At 37.9% G+C, this 23,592-nt stretch overlaps 1 protein-coding gene across 2 annotated transcripts in view; it reads right to left on the minus strand.

Annotated features, from left to right (window-relative positions):
- Positions 1–23,592, minus strand: part of rspo1 (R-spondin 1) — an 82,841-nt gene that overhangs the window by 22,932 nt on the left and 36,317 nt on the right. For both annotated transcript variants that reach the window (XM_028819399.2, XM_028819400.2), the window contains exons 4-5: positions 2,928–3,119; positions 453–602 (exon numbers count right to left, since the gene is read on the minus strand). In XM_028819399.2, coding sequence (XP_028675232.2) covers positions 453–602; positions 2,928–3,119 — 342 coding nt within the window. The remainder of the gene's footprint in view (positions 1–452; positions 603–2,927; positions 3,120–23,592) is intronic.

Below are 23,592 nucleotides of genomic sequence, written 5' to 3' on the forward strand. Positions count from 1 at the left end.
AACAAAAACTCTGGTGAGGAATGTACAAATTCTTCATGCATTACAAGCCAGGCAGTAAATCATACCCAGATCCTTGTAGCTGTGAATGATCAGCAATAACCACTGTGTCAACAAGTCCAAAACTTTTGGGTAAAAATATCAGTTATCATGCTCATTTTAGCTGACTGTACAGGGTATACAATTTATAGTACTATCGCAGATAATACTTAAATAGTAATCACATTAAAACTAATTCTTTGTAATGCAGACTAAACAACAATACCAAAAAGTGAAGACTCAGTATTGTAAAGAATTTATGACACATGGTGTATAGCCTATTGCAAATTCATATCATAGTAAAAAAGGGGAATACCACCTATATATATTGTATTGGCATCTGCTTCTTAAAATGAAAAAAGATTTCTTTACTCAGGAATAAAGATAAAGTGGCAAAAGCATGCCCAAAAACTTACCAACACTGTTACATTCTGCGGTTCCATTTAAGGCAGTAAAACCTTCTGGACAACTTGAGTAGCATTTTCCTTTATATAAATATAGGCCTTCCTTACATTTTGTACAAAAATTTTTACTAAAACAAGCCTCACAATTGTCTATTTTACATTCTGAAAGAAAAGAAAGAGATTATTATTGTAATTTACCAATCACATAATGCTCCTCAATAAAGATCTGATATAATAATCTATGGCCACATGAAGAGTACAAAAAAATGCTAAAAGAAACAATGCTGTTTTTCACAATTTTTTGTATTTGCTGCCTTTGCTATAATATACTTCTCAGACATCACCCCCATTAGAAGCCAAGAACATAGCACCTTTGACCTAGATAAATATGTTGCGGTTCACTTATCGTTCTTTACATAATTTGCTGTCAATCTCTGGGCTATAAACTTGGCTTGCTAGTTGCCTTTTACCAGCTTGTTTAGAGATAACACTTTACACAAAAGCAATAAAACAAATTAACTGGTTGCTCGAAAATCCTGTCAGAATGCCAAGTATTAATTCCAGCAATGAATAAACAGATTGTTGATTCTCAGGAATCATGAGATTACAATGCATTTTTGATCATAGTATGTGTTATTTATTTTAAGTCCTAATCCATATATCTATCCATGTTGTGGTGCACATTTTCCAGGCCAGAGTCACAGATAGCTAGAGCTTATATCCTAGCAGAAAAGGAAGTCTGTACTGGGCATCAGTTCATACAAGGGCTTGTACACTCACATACACAGGGCCAATTTAAAGCTGCCAGTTCACCTCATATGTGCATATTTAACATGTGGGATAAAAAACAGAGTATTCAGTGAAATATTCATGCAGACATGAGGAGAACAGTGGCAAAGCTGGAATTTAAACTCATAACTCTGGAGCTCTGAGGCAGCAACACTACTCACTTTGCCATTTAAAAGTTGATGTCTTACACAAACAATTGAGGATTTACAATCGGATATTATATTTTGATATTCTTTGACACTAAGAGACAAAGTAATTTTTAATATAATTTCAATGTCCCTATTCAGAGGCAGCCAAAGCCCACCCTTACAGCAATGTACACAAGACAGGAACTAGTCAAGTCATTTTTTAATAAAAAATGGCCTAAACAACAAGAAGGGAAGTGTACATCTACAGTACTTCATGTATATGTACTACTGTACATCCTGTATAGCTTTGTTTATTTCTACATATGCTTAGTTTTTTACATTTAAAATAAAACAGTTTTTTTTTTATATTATTTCATATTCAATTCTCTCAGGTTGTTTTTGGATGTGCTAACAATGAAAGGGGCTAAACAGAACAACTTCTGAAGTCAGACATTTTATTTAAAAATAGTCTATAATGCATGTATCTGATTAGGGCACATTACTTAAGAATGAATACATAGTATCTATACTAATATATTCATAATGATGTATAAGTAATGCTACACATAATGCAAGATGATCAAAGAGAATCTTACAAACGTACTTGTAAATTATCACTATTCATGGCAGACACAAGAAAGAGCAGGAGGGACAATCGAGACATTCCACTGTTCTTTAAGTTATGCCGTGAAGACAGGCTGTCAGAAACAATCATACCTGATATCATTTAAAATGTATATTATACTAGATTTGATGTTGTATTTACAGTTTACTAAAAGCATGAAATGTAAGAAAAAATACAGCTATTCTGCTCAACACAGCACATTGTTTATAATTCATCTTTCCATTCATATATTTGTCAAACATGTTTAGATAAAAATTCAAGGCTGCTGTGTAGTCAGAGTCCATCATGACAAAGTTGTGTGATAAGGCTGCCAGCCATGGACAAGGCACCAGTCCATTGCAGTGGACACCCACACTTACCTCTGACAGGTACAATTCAGTCTCTCCAGTTATACAATAATTGTACAGATTAGAAATGTGTAAGGATTATTAGTGTCTGTGGTTGGGAAAATGTCCTTCCAGACAGTGACTTGGGCTGTAGTAGTGAGGCAGTAGTATTTACCACTGTGCCACTAGATCATCCACAAATTAACCTAATATCATAAACTCAATACTTGAAGGTCTCCAATTTTTTACTTTAAACTACACTTGATAATTTATTAAAATGTAGTCATTACTTTCAGATTGAAAGTAAGTAAAAAAATACCATATTCAATAACTTCACCTGTTTAGCATCAATCAAGCTTAATCTAATTCCAGATCACAAGAGCTGGATTCTGCCCTGCAGCATCAGAAGTCAGAGAGACCAACCCTGAATTGTGTTTCAGATCATTACAGGGCACATCCGTGCTTGCACTCAAGTATAAAAAACCAATACATCCAAACTTTCTGCCATCCAAGGCCTGTGAGTTACCCATAACAAATACCACATTATTTTGAAATGCTAGCGTGGGGTCCCACAAGCAGCAAGAAACAAAAGACAAACTCTAAAATGAAAAATACTTACTGATGCACTTGTTCATATCTGGTTGTCGTACGCCAAAATATCCTACAGGGCAGGAAGCTAGGCAAATTCCCTTCTGTCTTATGTCGTTTCTTTCCAAAAGAATGAAGAGCTTGGGCAAACATTTTAGACAACCATTGATCTCAGAACATGACTCACATCCATTTGAACAAACAACAGTCATGTCAGTGCTTACTGGAAGAAAAATGAAAATTGAACAAGGCAGAATCAGATCTTCCTGTCAGAGCAGTTGGAGAACAATGTAGGACTTATTTGTAAATTTTGGACAAAGTCACACATTTTCGGTAAGAATGTATTTTACAAGAACTAACTAAGGCAGCACAATAATTAATTGAACATTAAGTTCCTTTGCCTTACATTACTCTATTACAAACAGAAATGTACTAGGAAATCTAATATGTCTACTCTAATATAGAGAAGAAATCTCGGACTAGTCAAGGGAACATTCAGAAACATTCTCAACCCTTCCCATGGATGATCTGGCCTTCCTGTGGATAAAGACTTGAAAAACATGCTGCTTGTAGTGTAGGAAGAAGAGTAAGATCTATTTTTATGTCAGATATCTCTTTGTCTTTAAATGTCAAATGTAATTGGACTAGTGTTTCAAAATCTTCTAAAGAAAAGTCAAATTTCAACAGCAAATGTGCTATAGAAATTTCAATACCTGTGTGAAAGGACAGTCTTTCCAACTAAAAAGAAGTACAAAAATGAATGATGCACCAGGTCAATAGAGACCACCGATGACTCTCTATATATAAGGGAGATACCTACATCGTCATTCACTATGTGATTCCCTATCTAGTTGAAAGAATTATACTGGGTGTCCTTTGTTGATGCCTTTGAGAATTTTGAAGACCTGTATTAAGCTCACAAACAGCCTTATCTGCTCGAAACTAAAGAAGTTTAACTCCCTGTGCCTGTTAGAGTAGGACATGTCCGTAAGCCCTGGGATATACTTAGTTGCTCTCCTCTGCACAGCTTCAAGTGTGTTTTTTGTAGCATGATGACTAGAGCTGCATGCAATACTCCAGATGCAATCTCACTAGTACATTACAAAAACATAACATCCCTCGATGTATGCTCAGCAGTTTTAATATCTCATTTGCCTATTAAATTGCTTCTGTACTTTCTTTGCTTAGAGATGTTTCGTCAACATAAACCCAGAAATAATTTTCTGAGGCTGCTTCATGTAACAATACATTTAGTATTTATAATTAATGTTCCTCTTGCCTTTGTGAGGCACATTGTTATTTATCGGCTGGTTAAGCAAAAAAAAAAAAAAAATTGAAAACCACAAAAATACTGTAAAAGAATAAAAAGCATTTATAGCTTATTTATCTTAACAAGTTAGGGCAAAATAAAAATAAGCATAAAAAGAGTGCTGCATTAGCAGCAGTAATTAACCTATAGCCTGTGTAACCAGATGAGGGATCTGAACCAAGGAAACTAGATTAATGATGAAAAAGTGATGTTCTGAAAGGAAAAGGGGTCTGAACATATACATTATTAAACAGAAAAGGATATACAGGAACCAAGTGCAGGTCTTCATGTTCATCCAAGGAATGGATAAACCAATGTTTTTTTCATTTTCACAGTGGAGAAAATTTAAAAAATGTGTAATCAAGATGGAAACTAGGAGGCACTAGGAGGAGATCTAGAAAAAAACACTCAAATTGGACTGGATTTCCTATTTACTTAAAAAAATGGATAACATATTGGGATAATCTTGCTATTAGCTAACCAATGAAGCATGATGGACAGAACGGTCTCTGCTTGTAAAAAATTCCTGGTATTCTAATAAAATCATCCTATAAGCCTCTATAAATAGTCTTGGTGTTTTTCTTTGACGTTATCAGAGTTTTAAGACACCCACTCTTCTAATGTAGCCATGGCTTCAATGCCAGAGTCCACCTTTACTTTTGCTTATTCAATATTGCTGTTCTGGTAACATGTTTGTCGCCTCTTCTGTAAGTCACCATTCTTCTTTCACCTAGTTTCAACTGGCTAAAAATGCAGCTGGTATAGTGCCAACTAACACAAAACACTTTAACCACTGTACCCCTCAGCTAGCTCAGCTACGCTGGCTTACTGTTAAATGCAGCATTAGCGATACAACTCTGCTATTGAATTTTAAACCTGTCAACAGCTAAACCTAAGCATTTCAATCCATGCATATCATCAGGTACCAATCCACATAACAAACAAGATCTTGTGATGCTGGTGTTCTCAATACATAACATGTGGTGAATAATCTTTTGTTTTGTCACACCTACTCTGGAGATAACCCTATCCAGTTTTATTCAAGATATCCCATCATTTGTATTCACAACGTTTTCATGCTTGTTATTTCTCTTTTAACTTGGCTTTTGGTTGAAGGTGGTGGGTGGAATGCATTTTGGCAACATCCTATATTGGGAAGGACCCAGCTCTGAATGTGGTACCAGTATAGACTCCATAAATTTTAAAAGTCCAGCCACATTATTCTTGCTTTTTAAAGTGTTATTTAGAAATTAACTAAAGGTTCAGTCTACTACATTTTTCAAGATTTCAGTCATTCCACAGTTTCTCCACAGTGAAGTAGCTTTTTGTGTCTGACATTATGTGCTTTTCGGACCTCTCCTAGAGTATATCAATGTGGTAGTACTGTTTTATTTATTTTTAGTTGAACTCATAAATTTTCAATTACTTTCTATCATAATATTAATTGATCTACAAAGTCTTGTGACAACACATGCATCAATGATCAGGTCAATGATGCTCTCTAAAAAAACTCTAAGTATTCATTGTTATTACCAGAGGTACTGATAACACTAGCCACAGTTGTAAGCAGTTGTTCTGATATGTGCAATATTCATCATTTATATCCATTTCCATAACCTATTTTGTTTAAAAGCAGAGTAACAGTGAACCTTAAGAGCAATGGGCACAAGGCAGAAAGCTGACCTGGATGAGATGGCAATCCATTGGAAGCTAAGTCATCAATCAACCCATAAGCAGTTTCCTAAAGTAAACCCACAGAACACAAGGAGAACATGTAAACTGCATATTGCAAATACCACTTTATGGAACTGTGTGGTGGGGTTATGGTATCAGTGAGGTACAGGAAATGTATTGATGATGGGCTCCACAGGGACAGAGAATTTTTCAGGAGTCAATTTTATTTACCACATTTGTAGGCAGAGTCCATCAGATACGCAGAACCTTAAAATTACAAATCCCTGCAGGGACCATTACCATAGAACATAGAATTCATGTAGCCAAACTCTCAAAAATTCCACAGTTTTATGAGCCCAGTGGGTGAAGTGTAGGTTTTTCTTGTTACTAGAAGTGCTATACAGTCCACATAGGTCAGTGTAGACCAAAGCCTGACATAGTCACCTCCAAACATACATTTACATACTGATTTAGGCAGGCAATGTAGAAAAATGGCTGAGGCATTGAAGTTTAAATTATAAAGCTGGCATTCACTTCCTGCCATCTACTCACTATGAGACCCTAAACATTGACATTGTAAGGCATCTTGAAAAAAAGAGACAGGCAATTATACAATAACAATTGTCAAAGAAAATGATTTAATAGGATTATACTCCAATCCTGCATTGTGGTTTTGACTATGAACCTGATGATGTTATGTGGACATATATCTTGACAAACATACAGTTCATATTTTTCAATGGACAAACCCCAACAGCAGCAGCTTTGGAACACACTTTCATCCATCCCATACGAGAACAATATTTAATATAAATGTCAAGGTAAATAGGAAAATATATTGGTCAAATGCATTATCAGTAATTAGACAGAACATCAGATAATAAGAATGAGCAAGCACATGCTGTTCACGAAATATTCACAGAATTTTACTTTAGTTTAACTGTGAACAGCCTAACTGCTGAAGGTAAAATATCTCTCTTTGATTGCATTGTTTTTATATTGTGCCATACAAGACTTTCTTTGACTAAATGACTACAATGGAATGTGCTGAACAACAGATGTGCTGAACCTCTGAGAATTTCACCCGCTTTTTAAGGTTAAACTCTTCAAACAGCTGGTCCGCAGACATTTCAGCGCCCCATAATGAATGCAAAGTCAATTTTTTTTCTTTTTAAGATTTACTGTGTATCAAAAAGCATGAATGAACTGGACAAGCTGTTGAAACAGACACTTAAAATTAGTATAAAAATAAATGTAATCTTCCATTCTCTAATTGATTATGACAAGTTTGAATATTTCTTTAGGTCAGCAGAATTGACTAGGGTCCTTATTCTTTGCTCTGTGACTGGACTGACCAGTGCATGATCACAGAGTTCAGGAGATGACTAACCTGTGTCATACCGGTGAAAACAGTTTTCAATACGCTTTTGCAAACTCCTGTCTGTGTGGAGAAATTTGTCCAACATGTTTTTGAAGTCTCAATTTTGTACTGCCCTTTTAAATTTTAGTAGATTTATTTTTATGGAAGCAAAGTTCAGTCTACCAAAAATCCTAATTACATCAACTGTAACTACCACATTACTAAACACACTGCAAAGCACATTCTCAAAAAAATTAAATAAATAAAGGCTTAATGTTGTTCTATAGAGCAATGCCATAAGGCAGCTATTTTTGGGTTCTAAAAGAATCATCCACATGCAAGTTGTGAAAGAACCATTATTTATTTATATCAGTAACAATGAAAAGATGATAATTTCACATTTGTGAAATACCAATGAGTTTGTGATTTTAAAGGGTCTCTTGCTATATAATAACAATAACACAGCCTAAGTTCACGTTTTTCTTTATCTACCAGTATCTTATAGGTAGCCTACTAGACATGAAAGATTTTTGATTTGACCACATTTAACCATTTCAAAGTCCAAAGAACAAATTTCACATGGAAATAACACCTTCCAGAATGAAACTATTTTTTGTCAAGCAATGCTTCTACTAGGAAGTACAGCCCAGTAAACTTGAAAGGTGCTATATAAATAAAAATGTATTATTAATTATCAATATTATTATTATGAAAGAAGCTGTATTTTTAAGAGTGCTATAGCACAAGTGAAAATTGTAGCAAAAAAGTGCAGCTTGTCAAATAAATTTTTACTGCCAAATATTTGCAATTAACCTAATCAAATTACCCTACTGTCAGTGCCAAACTTACATGTAGTCAACAATGAAATAATAGATTTTTAGGGTGTGTAAATAATCCCATTCATGGTCAACACCATCACAAAGTTCTCATTTGTAACAGAAAAACACACGTAGCACTTGATACTTCAGTCTTATTTCTTCAAGCTCAATTCACTTTCTATTGGGACACATAATCCAAGCTGATTTGTTTTCTTTTATTTTTCTTCACAATCCGGCCAATGAATTTATCAATAAAAACTATGACTTTCACTGTAAGAACAAAGGTGGTCAGAAACACACAAATCTTCAGGTTTAACTGTACATAAATATGACCTTTTATAATATGATGTCATCAGACTCATCAGTCTAAACATTTTCTGAAACTGCATTAGTCCAGTTTTAGTGCTCGAGGAAGCACAACACAAAATAAGGTGCGAGGTAGAGGCTGTTCAAGAATGATATATAAGATCACTGAAGAGTACATTTGCTCACTTATACCCGGCCATTTTGAAGATGTGACCCTCAATAACTTTGAGGTGTGTGAAAGCTAGAGTATCTGCAGCGAAATCCACAAAGATACTGGGAGAATTCAAACATCACATAAAGAGTGACCAAGCTGTGGGGCAGCCCAGCAAAGCACTGCACCACTGTATTTTTGGCATTTAATATTCACATTAATGTTTTGGTGATTTTGCTTTACATTACAAGGACACCGGAATTCCAACCCTTTCCTGAGCCCAGTAAAGCAAGTAACCAATACACATAAACATGCACTTCAGTACAAAAGTGTAACATAAATAAGTGTAATGCACAAAATTTATATCACTCGGCAGTCTTTTGGTATTATTGTCAAGTAGGTTCCTGGAGCTGAGCAAAACTTAACTGTAAAAGCTGTAGCTTAGCTGAGAAAATTCATCTAACCAATAAGTACTATACTGTCAGCAGTCTTTCCCAGTGCAGATCTCTGCATGATTCATAAGGAGTCACACAAACTGCACAAACTGCACACACAAACTTCTAGTTGTCATTATATAAATAAACTTTTATTATTATTATATTCAAATTACAAAATTATAAATAATAATAATATTGTACCAAAATTATTATTATTATTATTATACAGTGTGAGGGATGGCCGGCCTGTCATCCCGGCCAACACCCCCAGGCCGCCAGATGGAGCTCTCCCTGCGGCATAGAGGTTCCCCGAATTCCAGCAGGGCCTCATGGACCTTGTAGTTTTTACAACCAGCCCTGCTGGATACCATGGGGACCTCCAGGAGACGCTGTAGGGAGGCTCAGGGAATTCTACATGCCCTATAACCTGGAAGTATATCATAGGCAAGGCGACAAGGGAAATGACGTGCTTCCGGGAGTGATAGGAGATCACATGGACTGAGGGATTGGAAACACTTCCGGGTTAGGGAATATAAAAGGACTATGGGAAATCCCAGACGATGAGTTGAGCTGGGTGGAAGGGTGGCAATGCGTCTGGGAGTGGAGTATTGTGATTATTGGTTTATTAAGTATTGTGGACTGCAGGGTGCTCTGTGCACATTTATTATTATAATAAATTCATTTTGGACTTTTATCTGGTGTCTGACATCTGGTCTGAGGGTCCATGGGGTCACGGGGACCCTTACACTGTCACAGTTGGCGTAGCCGGCAGGATTCTCTGGCTGTCAGTTTGGCAGAGGACCTGTGTTTAAAAAATTTACTGTGGACAGAACCCCAAGAAGGCAGCGTCAGAACACGCAGTAAATCACCAGAAAATCTTCCTCTGGGAAAGAAGAGGGGTAAGCAGAGCGACAACGCCTGCAGAGGCGCTCTACTCACCATGGCCGGGATGAGCGTAGGAGCGGCCACACAGATCGGGAGAAGCCTACGGAGGAAGAATGCAACGAGGTATGTGCCGGGGAAAGAGTGGATAATATTTTTAAAATAACACACTTTATACCTTGCACATACCTCGGAAATCATCATCCGGAGGCTCTGCGGGATGCAGGAAAAGCTCCTACAGAAGGTGGTACGCTCTTGTTCGAGCCGGAGAGATGAACTACAGACTTCCGCATGTTGGCTACTGGCGAGGGACACGTGACCCAACCCGAAGCATTCTGGGAAGGAGGAGGTCCACGTTCAGCTGTTTGCGCCTTCGTCTGCGAAAAGACGGACTCGGGTTTTCCGAAAGGGAAGGGGGAGGCGAGCGAAGCACTGCTCACCCCGCAAGAAGGTGAGGATGGCCGGGAAATGGCTGATTGGCCTGCTGACAAATTAAAAAGACAGACCGCAGTCCACCGAAGAAGGCAACCCAGTCCTCAGACAATAAGAACTCCAAATCCCAGAAGCCTCCGCGAAGCCCGTCAAAGCATGTGCCGACAGCGGACGTGCTCATTGGCTCCCGGCTGGCAGGTAAGTAGAATGCGAAAGTGAACCTGTCTCAGGTCGAATTAAATAACTTTGTAGACGTGCGGGAACTCAAAAAGTTGATCGAGCCTGTACAAAGTATTTTTCAGGTGCTGACGGCGATAAAGAAGATCATCAGAGATTTGGGAGCGAAGGCCGAAGCACCGATAAAGAAGGTAGAAGAATACCTCAGGTGGCTGGGTCGTTAGCTTCCTGTTTTATATAATTTGGTGGTACAGGTAGGTAATGCCGGTACCGTACAGCATATAGGGACGCAGTGTGATCCAGGCCCGCGTTTGATAAGTAGCGGGTGCCAAATCACTGCGAGTCCTACAAGAGAGTGCGGGATAATGACAGAAGGGGCGGGGGAAGCACCGATCGATCCGGAACAGCTGGAAAGTGCTGTCTCCCGGAGAGATACGGTGCTGAAGACGCCGCCTCCTTCTAATAAAAAATCAAAGGGTGTTCAGACAGTGAAAGGGCTCTCTTTTGCTAATAGAGAGACCCAAACTGTGAACAAGCCCCAGATCAAACAGGAGATATCGAAATTAAAGCGGGGGTCTCCTAACAGACTTGAAAAGGGTGCTGAGAGCACAGAGGTGGCTATGGAACCTCCCTCGGCGGAGAAAAGGGCGGAGACAGAGTTTCCGAGGTGTTTCCAGTCTCGCGGAGGAAGGCTACAAGGATGACAGCGGATCTGCTATAACTGTCGTAGGCCGGGCCACGTATGGCGAAGTTGTCCTCGGAGGACAGGGGATCAGAGGGATACCCGTTATAACATTCCCCCTAGGTTGTCTGGGGAGGCTAGATAACGTAGCCAGGGCCTGACTGATGGGTCCTCCTGGAGGAAGACGTCCCTCGCGGAGCTGGACGCTCCGCCCCACTGGACTTCGCTAAGGGGTGGGAACTGTGAGGGATGGCCGGCCTGTCATCCCAGCCAACACCCCCAGGCCACCAGATGGAGCTCTCCCTGCGGCATAGAGGTTCCCCGAATTCCAGCAGGCCCTCATGGACCTTGTAGTTTTTACAACCAGCCCTGCTGGATACCATGGGGACCTCCAGGAAACGCTGTAGGGAGGCTCAGGGAATTCTACATGCCCTATAACTTGGAAGTACGTCATAGGCAAGGCGACATGACGTGCTTCCGGGATGAAGAAGAGGATTTTTTTCTGACCCGGAAGTGATAGGAGATCACATGGACTAAGGGATTGGAAACACTTCCGGGTCAGGGAATATAAAAGGACTATGGGAAATCCCAGACGATGAGCTGAGCTGGGTGGAAGGGTGGCAAAGCGTCTGGGAGTGGAGGATTGTGATTATTGATTTATTAAGTACTGTGGAGTGCAGGGTGCTTTGTGCACATTTATTATTATAATAAATTCATTTTGGACTTTTATCTGGTGTCTGACGTCTGGTCTGAGGGTTCAAGGGGTCACGGGGACCCTTAAACTGTCACAACGGTCAGAGGCAGAGGCTTGCAAAGCCAGATGTGTTGCAGCTGCGGTGATTCACAATGGCATAAACCCATAGTTTGTCCAATTACTCGTCCTGAAATGGACACTGTAGAGAGCAGGCACCCATCGATGTTGCTCTCTACATGTATAGACCCGTTTTTAGCAGCTTTATTTACTATGGCTGGAATTAAGACTGAATATTTTAAGACTTTGAGGTTATTTTTTATCTTCATTTCAAGACTTTTTTATGTTTTTTTTTACCCTTTGTGTGTAAGAGTATGTAATTAAAAAAAAGTTTATTATTGAGGTGGCACAGTTATTAACACTGCTACCTCATAGACCCAGTGCTGTGGATTCAGATCATGCACTGGCTTTCTGCCAATGTAAAGTTTGAATGTTCTTACCATGTCTACATGGGATTTTCTCTTGTTACTCTGGATTTCCTTCAACCTACTGTATTAGGTCATATGGTGATTCTAAAATGGTCTCACATGAGTGGGCCCTATGATAACCAGTGCTGGTGTATGCCTTCAGACAAATGCTACCAGTAAAGACTGTGGTTTCCCAAGACCCTGATTTGGATTATGCAAGTGTGAGAATGCTATGTTACATTATTATTACTGTATATGTTAGATTGTAAACCCACTATGGCATCTCCATTATAAATAGGTTTAAACTAAAATTAAAATTGAATGACAGTGAATATAAAAATAAGATAAACACCCTTGAGAATTGCTTCAGTACACAAGGTAATCTCACAAGATGGAACAGGTTTTGCAGGAGCTTTGTAAGTTTTTCCTACTCTTTAGCCAGAATCCTCACCCACACAAACCGTTCTGCTCACATCTCCCCTGTTCTCTCCCAGCTTCACTGGATACCGGTTCCATCAAGGATTAAATTCAAGATTCTGCTTCTCACCTACAAAGCCCTACATAACCTTGTCCCTATCTACCTCACTCAGCTCCAAGCTCCATACACTCCTTGATGCTCTCTCAGGTCCTCGAGCAGTAATCTCCTTACTGTCCCACACACCAGATTCTCCACCTTGGGAGGCAGGTCCTTCAGTGTTATGGCCCCTCAACTCTTGAACTCTCTTCCTCAGTCTCTCTGAGTTTGCTCCTCTTTCTGCACCTTTAAATCTCAAAACTTCCTCTTCTGTGTGATGGTATGTAAAATGACCTTGGGTTTGTGTAAGGTGCTCTATAAATACAACTTATTATTATTATTATCATTATTATTATTCTTGATCCAATTCAGGATCTCACAGAGCCACAGCATAGCCTGACAACATCAGATGCTAGGCAGGAAATGACATCTCATTCACCAGTATAGACTGCTTAAAAACAAATAAAACAACAATCTCTAAAATCAATTGTTATAAAAAAAGTCTTAAAATAGCAAAACGTCAAACTAATATCTGCTTACAAAATGTAAATTCCAAAAAGAAGCCATAAATGTAATAAGATATGAAAATATATAATATATAATATAGAACAAACAATAAAAATCCTGGATATTTAACTCTAACATTAATTCTGTAATTATGTCATTATATGCAAAGAAGTGAGCCAGCTCTGATGAGTAACTTGCCATTTCAATTGCTTTAAACAAAAGCCTTCTCATGTACACTTAAATCCATTAATGCTACTGCAGGTCTGCTTATTCCCTTTTGCTGTGGTTGGGAAGCCAGAACTTAACATGGCAGCGGCAGTCAAAAGTCTCTCTGAACAGCATGCCAGCCACCTCATCAAAGCCTTACGCTTTCACACTCTTGGAGTAATTTAAGAGTTGTGAATTAGTTTGACAATGCCGTTATAAAATGTGCAAGGAAACACAGGTTTTATTTGCATATTAAAGCAATGGCAACTAAGCACAAAGTATACTATTCAAGTATGAGCTAGTTCCTGCTTTGCTTTTTCACAGCCAAACATACTAAATATTACATATTATAACAAAATCACAACAGGCTCAAATAAGGAAACATATAAGAAAGGGCAGAGCAGTCTCTTTTTTCATAGGAGTCTGTATTCCCTTAATGTGGGAAGAGACATCCTTCATATCTTATACAACTCTGTGATGGCCTGTGTGGTTTTCTATGCTGTGGTGCATATGATTTTCTAAAATGTAGTGTAACATCACTTCAAATGAGGCCCTCTGAATCAAAAAGCTAATTAAAATGGAAGGTCCAGTTATGGGATCCACTCTGGACCCCCTGGAAGTAGCAGCAAAGGACAGACTTAAAACAAAACTGAGTGCCATGCTGCAAATCCTCTCTCTGACACATTAACACTGGGGACTTTCAGCCAACGCATTATTCAGCAGATGTGTGTCAAGAAATGCTTGGGGGTCCTTTAAATCAACAGCAATAATGCCTCACTGGGACGGTGACTGCCAAGTCAGAAGTTTTCTTCTTCTTCTTTTTTTTCCTTCCTTTTTAGTCATTGTAGTGTGTGTATATATACAGTTTATTTATGTATCTATTTATTTATTTAAGGAAAGTCTGTAAAGAATTTCCCCATGGGGACAAAAAAAAAGCTTTAACTGCCTCAATATATTAAATTAATTGTTTTTTTCTAGACTACATATGCAAAGTTTACATGCTTCTGAGCATTTATTTTATTCTAAAATAAATATACAGAGATTACTTTTAGTTTTTGACCATATGAAGAAGTTTGAAACAGTGGTCATTTGTTTTAAAAAGAAAATGACATTTAGAATTCAATTAACAGATACAGTGTAATAGGTAAATAGCTGTCTCCTCTCAGCAGTGTCAAAATACTCATATATGCTTGCAATATGGCATGTGTGTATATAACCTAACAGAAACTGACAGTTTGTTCCTATGCAATTTGTTCCAGTAGTCATAATCAGGCTTAGTTATTTATGATGTCCATACATCCTCGGACTACCAAATAAAAAACGGTTTATTTATCTGACAAGCTGTCCATCTGATTAGCTTCCTGATAAAGCAGTAAATATTTACTTCCAACTGTGATTAAAGGAACAAACATTGCAAGTGCTGATCTTTAGTGAAAGAAAAGCCCTGAAGTGCAATTCATTAACAAACGTATATCCCAATCATATTAACATAAATCTTCATATTTACCACAGAATAGTATCAGTATCTTAATCTAGATTAGATAGCAATGTGCCACACTTTGCAAACAGCTACTAACTTCATAACAGTTTCTAGAAGACACTGAATAGTTTAATGCTGGTACCATGACAACTGACCCGGAAATGGGAAAAAAGCAATAAAAAACTAGATCCACATCTAAAGTGAAGGAGTAGACAAAGGCTGCACAAATTTCTCAAATTTCCCAAAGGCTGACATTACCAAAATGAACAAATTGAACTATATATTTGCAATCTGCTATTAATTAAAAAACATGCAATTGTGCCAAAGGGTAAGTAAATCCACTGTGCCTAACCTTTTTTTTATTACAAAATGTTACTTCCCACAAATTCATTCAGTTTAACAAGTAAGTAAATTGTAGAACTAACTTGAATGTAGTATATGGTGAGATTAGAGGGTTGAAAAACTTGTTTGGCATTTTTTGAGGACTTTATCACTGATATTCCACTATTGTTAAAATGGTACTCACAAAAATAAATAAAATCAAAACTGCCTTTTTAATCTATTTGCATGGTTGTTTTCATGAAGCTTCCATTTAGATTCCAGAAGCAGTCCTTGTCATACAGAGTGGAAGGATACAACCCCCTGTGGATTGGGTACTAGTCTAACACAAAGTGCACAAAATAACTGCCAGGCTCTATGTACTGTAGATAAGCTAATCAAAGTACTTTATAATGCTGGATACAATAAACAGCATTAAATAATGAGAAACTTGATTGACTGGTTAAATTAAATTTGATGTTTTTTGGTTGTTTTAATCCTCTTACACAGTTAGAACTGCATTTTAAGTCTTCAGTTACCTTAAACATGTTCAAGCATACTATAGTATAACTAAAAATGGCATATTTGTCCCACTGCACTTTCATCATTAAATTTAATGTCACAGAAAGCATGATATGTTTGTTGGCACAACTGTTGATTTTATTCCTGCACAAGTAAAAAGACACATTTACAAGGATTTTGGTCAAGTAATTAATCTGCAATGAAGAGGGCACACTGAACACTTCCTGTAACTTGTAGCTCTGAGCAGAACTAAGCCACTTTTCAACACATACTGTTTCAGATTACATTACATTTCACCTAGATATTACTATGTACACGATCTGTAAACTTGTAAGAGCTTTCCTGCTGTAAATATACTGTACATATTAAACATCACTTCCATTTTTATTCTGATAGACTTTTTTTCAGTGAGTTGCATATTCGTCCACTGGGGACTCCAACAGCCACAGAAAATCAAACCTTGGACTGAAATGGCAAGGCACAGATGAATAGTTGTTTAAGCAAACATTCATTTGGATAACAAGCCGTTTCCAAGTGAATCTCTTTTAATTCTCTTTCATTACAAATAAAACAAAGTGTTCTGTATTAAGCACAATTATCATGAGGCATAAGACAAAATAAGATGTATACTTATTAATACTTAGATCTTATAGAAGATTTTTTCTTTTTATTAGTTGAGATATTTATTACTAAAGTCTTGGTCATCATACAAAAAATCAAAATGCAATGCTTAGTGGCTGTGAAAACAATCAAAATACAGAGCTAAAAGGATATAAAATTAAACATTGCAAGTAACTACTTTAGATCACATGCAATCCGTTTGAAGCCGACATTCTGGAATTATACAGGCAGCATAATGTATACATACAGCCATCGGACTTTGCATTAAAAAAACAAACACAGTATAAGCACTAATGTATTAAATAAACAGACAAAAAGCTTTTCCATCATCTTGAAAACCTATCCTTAATTATTGCCTTAAATAAAATTAAAAATGTTGCACATGATTTTGAAATTCATTCTGTGCTCAACACTTTTAAATATTTTGATTTCGTTACTTGTAGTATTTAGCATGCACTCTCAATCCTGCAGATCCTGTTGAGGGAAAACTTTTCAGTTAATTTTGTGTGTATACAACAAAATTGTGCTAAAGCCCAATTCAAGTATTGAGCTATACATGAAGATAAAGAGCACAAATAAGCCCATCCCCTTCTCCCATCATTAAAACATTAAAACACTCTGAATGAGAACAGGCCATTCAGCCCAACAAAGCTCGCCAGTCCTATCCACTTATTTCTTACCAAAACAAACATCAAATCGAGTTTTGAAAGTCCCCAACGTCTTACTGTCTACCACATTACTTGGTAGCTTATTCCAAGTGTCTATCATTCTTTGTGTAAAGAAAAACTTCCTAATGTTTGTTCGAAATTTACTCTTAACAAGTTTCCAACTGTATCCCTGTGTTCTTGATGAACTCATTTGAAAATAACAGTCTCGATCCATTGTACTAATTCCCTTCATAATTTTAAACACTTCAATCATGTCACTTCTTTTGCTTAAACTGTATAGGCTCAGCTCTTTTAATCATAATTCAACCCTTGTAGCCCTGGAATCAGCCTAGTTGCTCTTCTCTGGACCTTTTCTAGTGCTGCTATGTCCTTTTTGTAGCCTGGAGACCAAAACTGCACACAGTACTCAAGATGAGGCCTCACCAGTGCATTATAAAGGTTGAGCAGAACCTCCTTGAACTTGTACTCCACACATCGTGCTATATAACCTAACATTCTGTCACACTGTCGGGAAGTAGATAGCTTAGAGTCCACTATCCATATTACTAACTGAGAATGGTAAACCGGATGGCATGGACGCAGGTTTACTAACTAAACCGGATGGCATGGACGCAGGTACACGGTGATGGGACCATGAGACGTACTGCGCAGGCGCGTACAGCGCACGTCTCATAAACCGCAATCGAAGTCGTATCCACCGTGAACGAAGGACTCACGGGCCAAAAACGAAACAGCTCAACTGACGTGAATGCGAAATGAAGCAACAAGGCGCCCATAGCTAACGACTACCGACACAGCCACGCCAAAAAGAGGATTCTGTGCTGCAGCCCGGATTCAAAAGGGAGAGGCTACGGAGGCCCCACAGGTCCACAAAGATAGTACGAAGGGCGCAGGCGTCACCGCCATATTGTGAGTGGCACTAATGCGGAGTGAAGTTAGGAATAATGTGCTGCTTGGAATTGGACAAACCGCTGAACGAAGAGGCTATGGAGGCCCCACAGGTCCACAAAGATAGTGCGAAGGGCGCAGGCATCACCGCCATATTGTGAGTGGCACTACTGCGGAGTGAAGTTAGGAATAATGTGCTGCTTGGAATTGTACAAACCACTGAACGCTTTACACCAAATACAAACACAATACAGCTCCACTAACGGAAATAACAGATAAAACAACAAGCCCATACCTAACGACACGGCCACAAAGAACGGCCACAGAACAAACAAATACAACAGGATTCGGCGCCCCGCCCAAAGTCAAACCGGAGAGAGTACGGATGCCGCAAACATACACACTACACAGCATAGTGAAGCAAAGCGGGCACGGCTCCAGAAAGAGACAGCTCGACTCACGGAGATACAAACACCAACCCGCCTGCATGAAAACAATGCACCACGGTAACATCAATGAACGCAGGCGCCTACAGCACGCGTCTGAAACTGCGGAAGCACAGCAGGCATGGGTTCAAAATGAACGAGCTTGACTGACGGATATACAAACACAAGCCCGCCTGGATACAATCAATGAATGCAGGCGCCTACAACGCGCGTCTGAAATGCCGCGGGCAAAGCGGGCATGGCTCCAAAACGAACGAGCTCGACTAATGTATTGCAGGATACCCAACACCGGGGGTAGGCGAGCGAAGCGAGAAGGGGGTGGAGCCCCCTTGTGACTCCTAAATCCTTCTCATAAGGTGTACTCTCGATTTTGTGACCGCCCATTATGTATTCAAACCTAACATTTTTACTTCCTATGTGTAATACTTTACATTTACTGACATTAAATTTCATCTGCCACAAATCTGCCCAAGCCTGTATGCTATCCAAGTCTTTCTGTAATGATATAATGGATTCCAAATTATCTGCTAATCCACCTATCTTGGTATCATCTGCAAACTTAACCAGCTTGTTACTTATATTCCTATCTAAATCATTTATATATATTAAAAATAGCAGCGGCCCTAGCACTGACCCTGTGAAACACCACTCTTAACATCGGCCAGTTCTGATGAGGTTCCTCGCACCATCACCCTCTGCTTCCTGTGTCTGAGCCAATTCTGCACCCATCTAAAAACATCACCCTGAACTCCCACTTCTTTTAATTTAATGCCCAAACTCTCATGTGGCACCTTATCAAATGCTTTCTGAAAGTCCAGATAAATAATATCATATGCTCCACTTTGATTATATCCTTTTGTTGCCTCCTCATAGAATTCCAGCATGTTAGTAAAACACGATCTCCCTCTTCTGAACTCATGCTGGCTGTTCAGAATAACTCCTGTCCTTGCCAGGTGTTGCTCAATCTTATCCTTAATAATTCCTTCCATTAATTTTCCTGTGATGCATGTTAAGCTTACTGGCCTATAGTTGCTTGGATCTGCCCTGTCACCCTTTTTATATAATGGGATGATATTAGCCATTTTCCAGTCCTTCAGAACCTCTCCAGTGCGCAGTGACTTCCTATAAATATGTGTCAAGGGTTTATATATGTACTCATTAGCCTCCTTAAGGGTAAATATTATCTGGTCCTGGTGATTTGTTTGATTTCCGCTTATTTAATCTCAGCAGCACTTCTCCCTCTACAATTTCCAAATCCCTCAGTACCTCCTTAGTAGTCCCGTTTACCTCTGGGAGGTTATCCACTTGCTCACTTGTAAACACCTCAGAAAAATGTAAGTTTAGGGCATCCGCTATTTCACTGTCTGTATCTTTTAACTCCCCTTTACTATTTCTGATGCACTTGACCTCCTCTTTGACTATTCTTTTACTACTAAAATACTGAAAGAATCTCTTAGGGTTGTCTTTCGCCTTATCTGATATATTCCTCTCCAACTGTCTTTTAGCCTCCCTGATATCCTTCTTGATGTTTGCCCTCATGTTCTCATACGCTCTACGATTCACTTTGCAGTCATTAGTCTTATATGCCTTATAAAGCAGTTTTTTCCTTTGCAACTTCTTTTTTAAATCTTTATTAATCCACTGTGGGTTTTTTTTTTTAGTTTTCTAATAATTCCAAATTTAGCTATGTATCTGTCCTGCAATACATGTAAAACATTTTTAAACCTGTTCCACTGCTCCTCGACTATATCTACACTTAAAAGCTTATCCCAGTGTATCCTGCTTAGACTTTGTCACATCTGCTCAAAATTAGCCCTACCAAAGTTCAACTTAACAATTTTAGTCTTTGCATCTGTTCTCTTATAAAATACTGAGAATTGTATTACATTATGGTCACTTGACCCTAGTGGTTCAATCACCTCTACACCTTCAATTCTATCCTGATTATTACAAAATACTAAATCCAGACAGGCTTCACCCCGTGTTGGTGCTTTAACATGCTGTGTTAAAAAACAGTCACCGATTACTTCTAAAAACGCCTGCTCTTGTGCTCCTCCATCTGCAAGGTTATCCCAGTTAATATTTGGATAATTAAAGTCCCCCATGACTATAATATCTCCCTGTAAACTTGCCTTTTTGATATTACTAAAAAGATGCGTGTTGAAATTACTGTCTGAATTGGGTGGTCTATAAAACACTCCTAAAATGCCTATCTAAAATCTTGACAGCTAAAAAAAGAATACATATATTTAAATCCTGACAATAATAATTCCATTAAATTAATAATTAAATATATTATATGTTTATTCGGCCATTATTATACCATTCTAACCCAGTATGAAAACAAATATAGTAATATGCACACATTTCATTTTCTGGTATATTTTCTAGTAAGACAAGTGAAGGTCAACTGACTTGTCAAACTTTTGTAATGGGGCAAAACAAGACTCAAAACAACATTTGCTCATACAGCACATTTTCATATATATATGTACAGTAACTCAAACTGCTTTACAAAAGAAAATTTAAAAACTTATAAAAGAAGTAAAAAGGAATTAAACCCTAGATTTTGAGTCTTTAATTCTTAAAATGGGTAAAGTCAGTGTCTGATTTGATAACATATGCAAGAGAACAGAAAAACAAAAGCTCCCTAGTTGGTGAGGAAGCTGGAAAGAATAAACTTCTAAGGTTTCCAATATGTAGGTATTGTGCATGTGGGTGTAGGTATTGTACTTAAATATGATTAAAGCAATTAAATATTATCTAAATAAAGTATGAAGAAAAGTGCTAGAAGTTGCCACACTGCAGGTATCATCAGTGATAATATCCTTCAATCTTAAAAAAGCAAAATTCAAAAAGAGTTGTTTTATTGTTTGTTTTGTTTTTTAATATTCAGAATTAATAGTCTCATGTATCCCTAATGGTACAGATTTTAAGTGCACCATAAAAGGCCATATCAAGTTTCAAGACTGATCATAGCCTTACTGTCAATGGAAATGTTTTAAAATCAATACTACAAAAAACACAGCCAATGCATTTATGCTAATACAGGTCCTTTTTTAAGATTCTTGCTGATGCATTTTTAACAAGATGCAGTTGATATAAATCTTTACTTGGGGTTCCTGATCACATTATATAAAGAAAGTAAGCTAAAAACAAAAGCAAGTGTTAATATTTCAGTATCTTACAATGATATAAAAGACTGAATTTGTGGTATGCTTCTTAAATGAAAAAATGTAGTCTCTGTAATATGTTATGTTAATTAAGCATTAGCCGTGAATGCATACATGATTCTATACTTCTGACTTGACCTGCAAGGCATATAATAAAGGTTTTCCTAAGATTCTCACAAGTCCTACTGCAGTCAATAACAAGAGTTTCAGTTTCTTTCTTGTTTATTTTAAGGAAATTATTGCTAACCTACTCTGAAGTGAGTTTCCCTTCACTGAAGTGAATATATATATATTGTAGCGGACGGCCGGGTATCCTTCGATGTATGTTCTGGAGGAGCAACCATGGGCTGCTCAATACCTCCCCCGGGACGTTTGGTGGCAGCCTCCCTGGCTGATGGTGGTGCCTCAGCTTCCCGCAGGGCTCCATGGGAGATGGAGTTCTCCACAGCCCTGTTTAGATCTGGGGTAGCCACTAGGGAGCACTGCATGGGCTCCTGATCCCAATTGGACGAATCTTCAGCCCCACCCGGGAGTGCAACCGGAATCAGGTGATCAAGCACATGGAGCAATTCCAGGTGGGCCATAAAAGGAGCCACCAACCACCACTCAATGGCCAGAGACGGGATGAGGAAGACAAAGCTTGAGGAGGAGTGGTGGTAGAAGAGAGAGAGGAGTGTGCTATACTGTTTTCAGTTGGTACTTTGGGACTGTGTTGTGGCTGGGGGAGACGGGGAAGACATGCCCTCCAGCTGAAGAAAATAAAAGTTTATTTATTTTTATACGTGCCTCCCGTGTCCAATCTGTGTTGGGTCGGGCGCTTATATAGCGCCTTATTACTATATATATATATATATATATATATATATATATATATATATATATATAAAGAAAGAGAAGTGACACTGTAAAATTCAGAGGAGAAGCATATACAACCCTCTCCCTTAAATTAAATGGCACTATCTTGTGACCAACTGACAAATTTGCTGCCAAAAAGCCACAACTGTCATAACTGCCAATTATGGGATGGCCACAAAAACTAAAATAACCCATCCAAAAAAACAGTTCTTAACAGAACTATTTCAAAATTAACAACTCATTTTATAATATCTATTAATTTCATTAACAATAATAATCATAATTAAAAAACATTATATTTATGAACAAAGAACAATTGATCACATAATTAAACAAGAAAACTAAACAAAATCTAATTAGCTGAAGGAAAGTGTTTAAAGAAAACAGCCACTAAATGAAATGAGTACATAAATGCAAAATACTATGCACAACTCAAAAAGGTAAATGCAAACTTTACATTTAATCAAAACTGAAACACAAGACAAAAATCCAAAAACTTAAGAAGTAAACTTAAATATTCATTTCAGGTAGCAAAAGAAAAGATTTAGAAGCAGGTGTTAAAAATTTGAGGTGATTCAATGCTCCACACCTTTGAGGTCAATATAAAACAAAAGAAGTTGAAAACAATTTACAAATAAATTAAACCAAGAGGGAAAGAAACCAAAAAAGGGAAAAAGCTCATGCTGGGATGGAGGTCCACTTCAAATATGACAGTGTTATGAAGTGTTATTAGAAATTAGTATAATGCATGCTTGGGACAACTTCAAAATAAAGCCACCAAATGTAAACAATGAGAAGAATAAACTCTGAAGATAGCAAAACAAAGAAAAGAATATCCAATGTGCTTTAACCACTGAACACATTGATACTACATTTCTCAGTAATGTTGTCTGTTGGTAACATTGTAGGTACACTGGTCATCCACTAAAGGGCATGAACAAGTTCAAATAGGTCTTGAATTTACCAATAATCTGGTGCTTCACCATTTGCTCCATAATTTAGGTAATGTAGAAGACACTTTAAGCTTCATATGTTACTGTCAATTGCTGCCATGCATGATATTATTTTAACCATCCTATACAGTATTTAAATCATGGAAGTCACTTGGCTT

The sequence above is a fragment of the Erpetoichthys calabaricus genome, chromosome 14, assembly GCF_900747795.2.
Source record: "Erpetoichthys calabaricus chromosome 14, fErpCal1.3, whole genome shotgun sequence".
Classification (NCBI taxonomy): domain Eukaryota; kingdom Metazoa; phylum Chordata; class Cladistia; order Polypteriformes; family Polypteridae; genus Erpetoichthys; species Erpetoichthys calabaricus.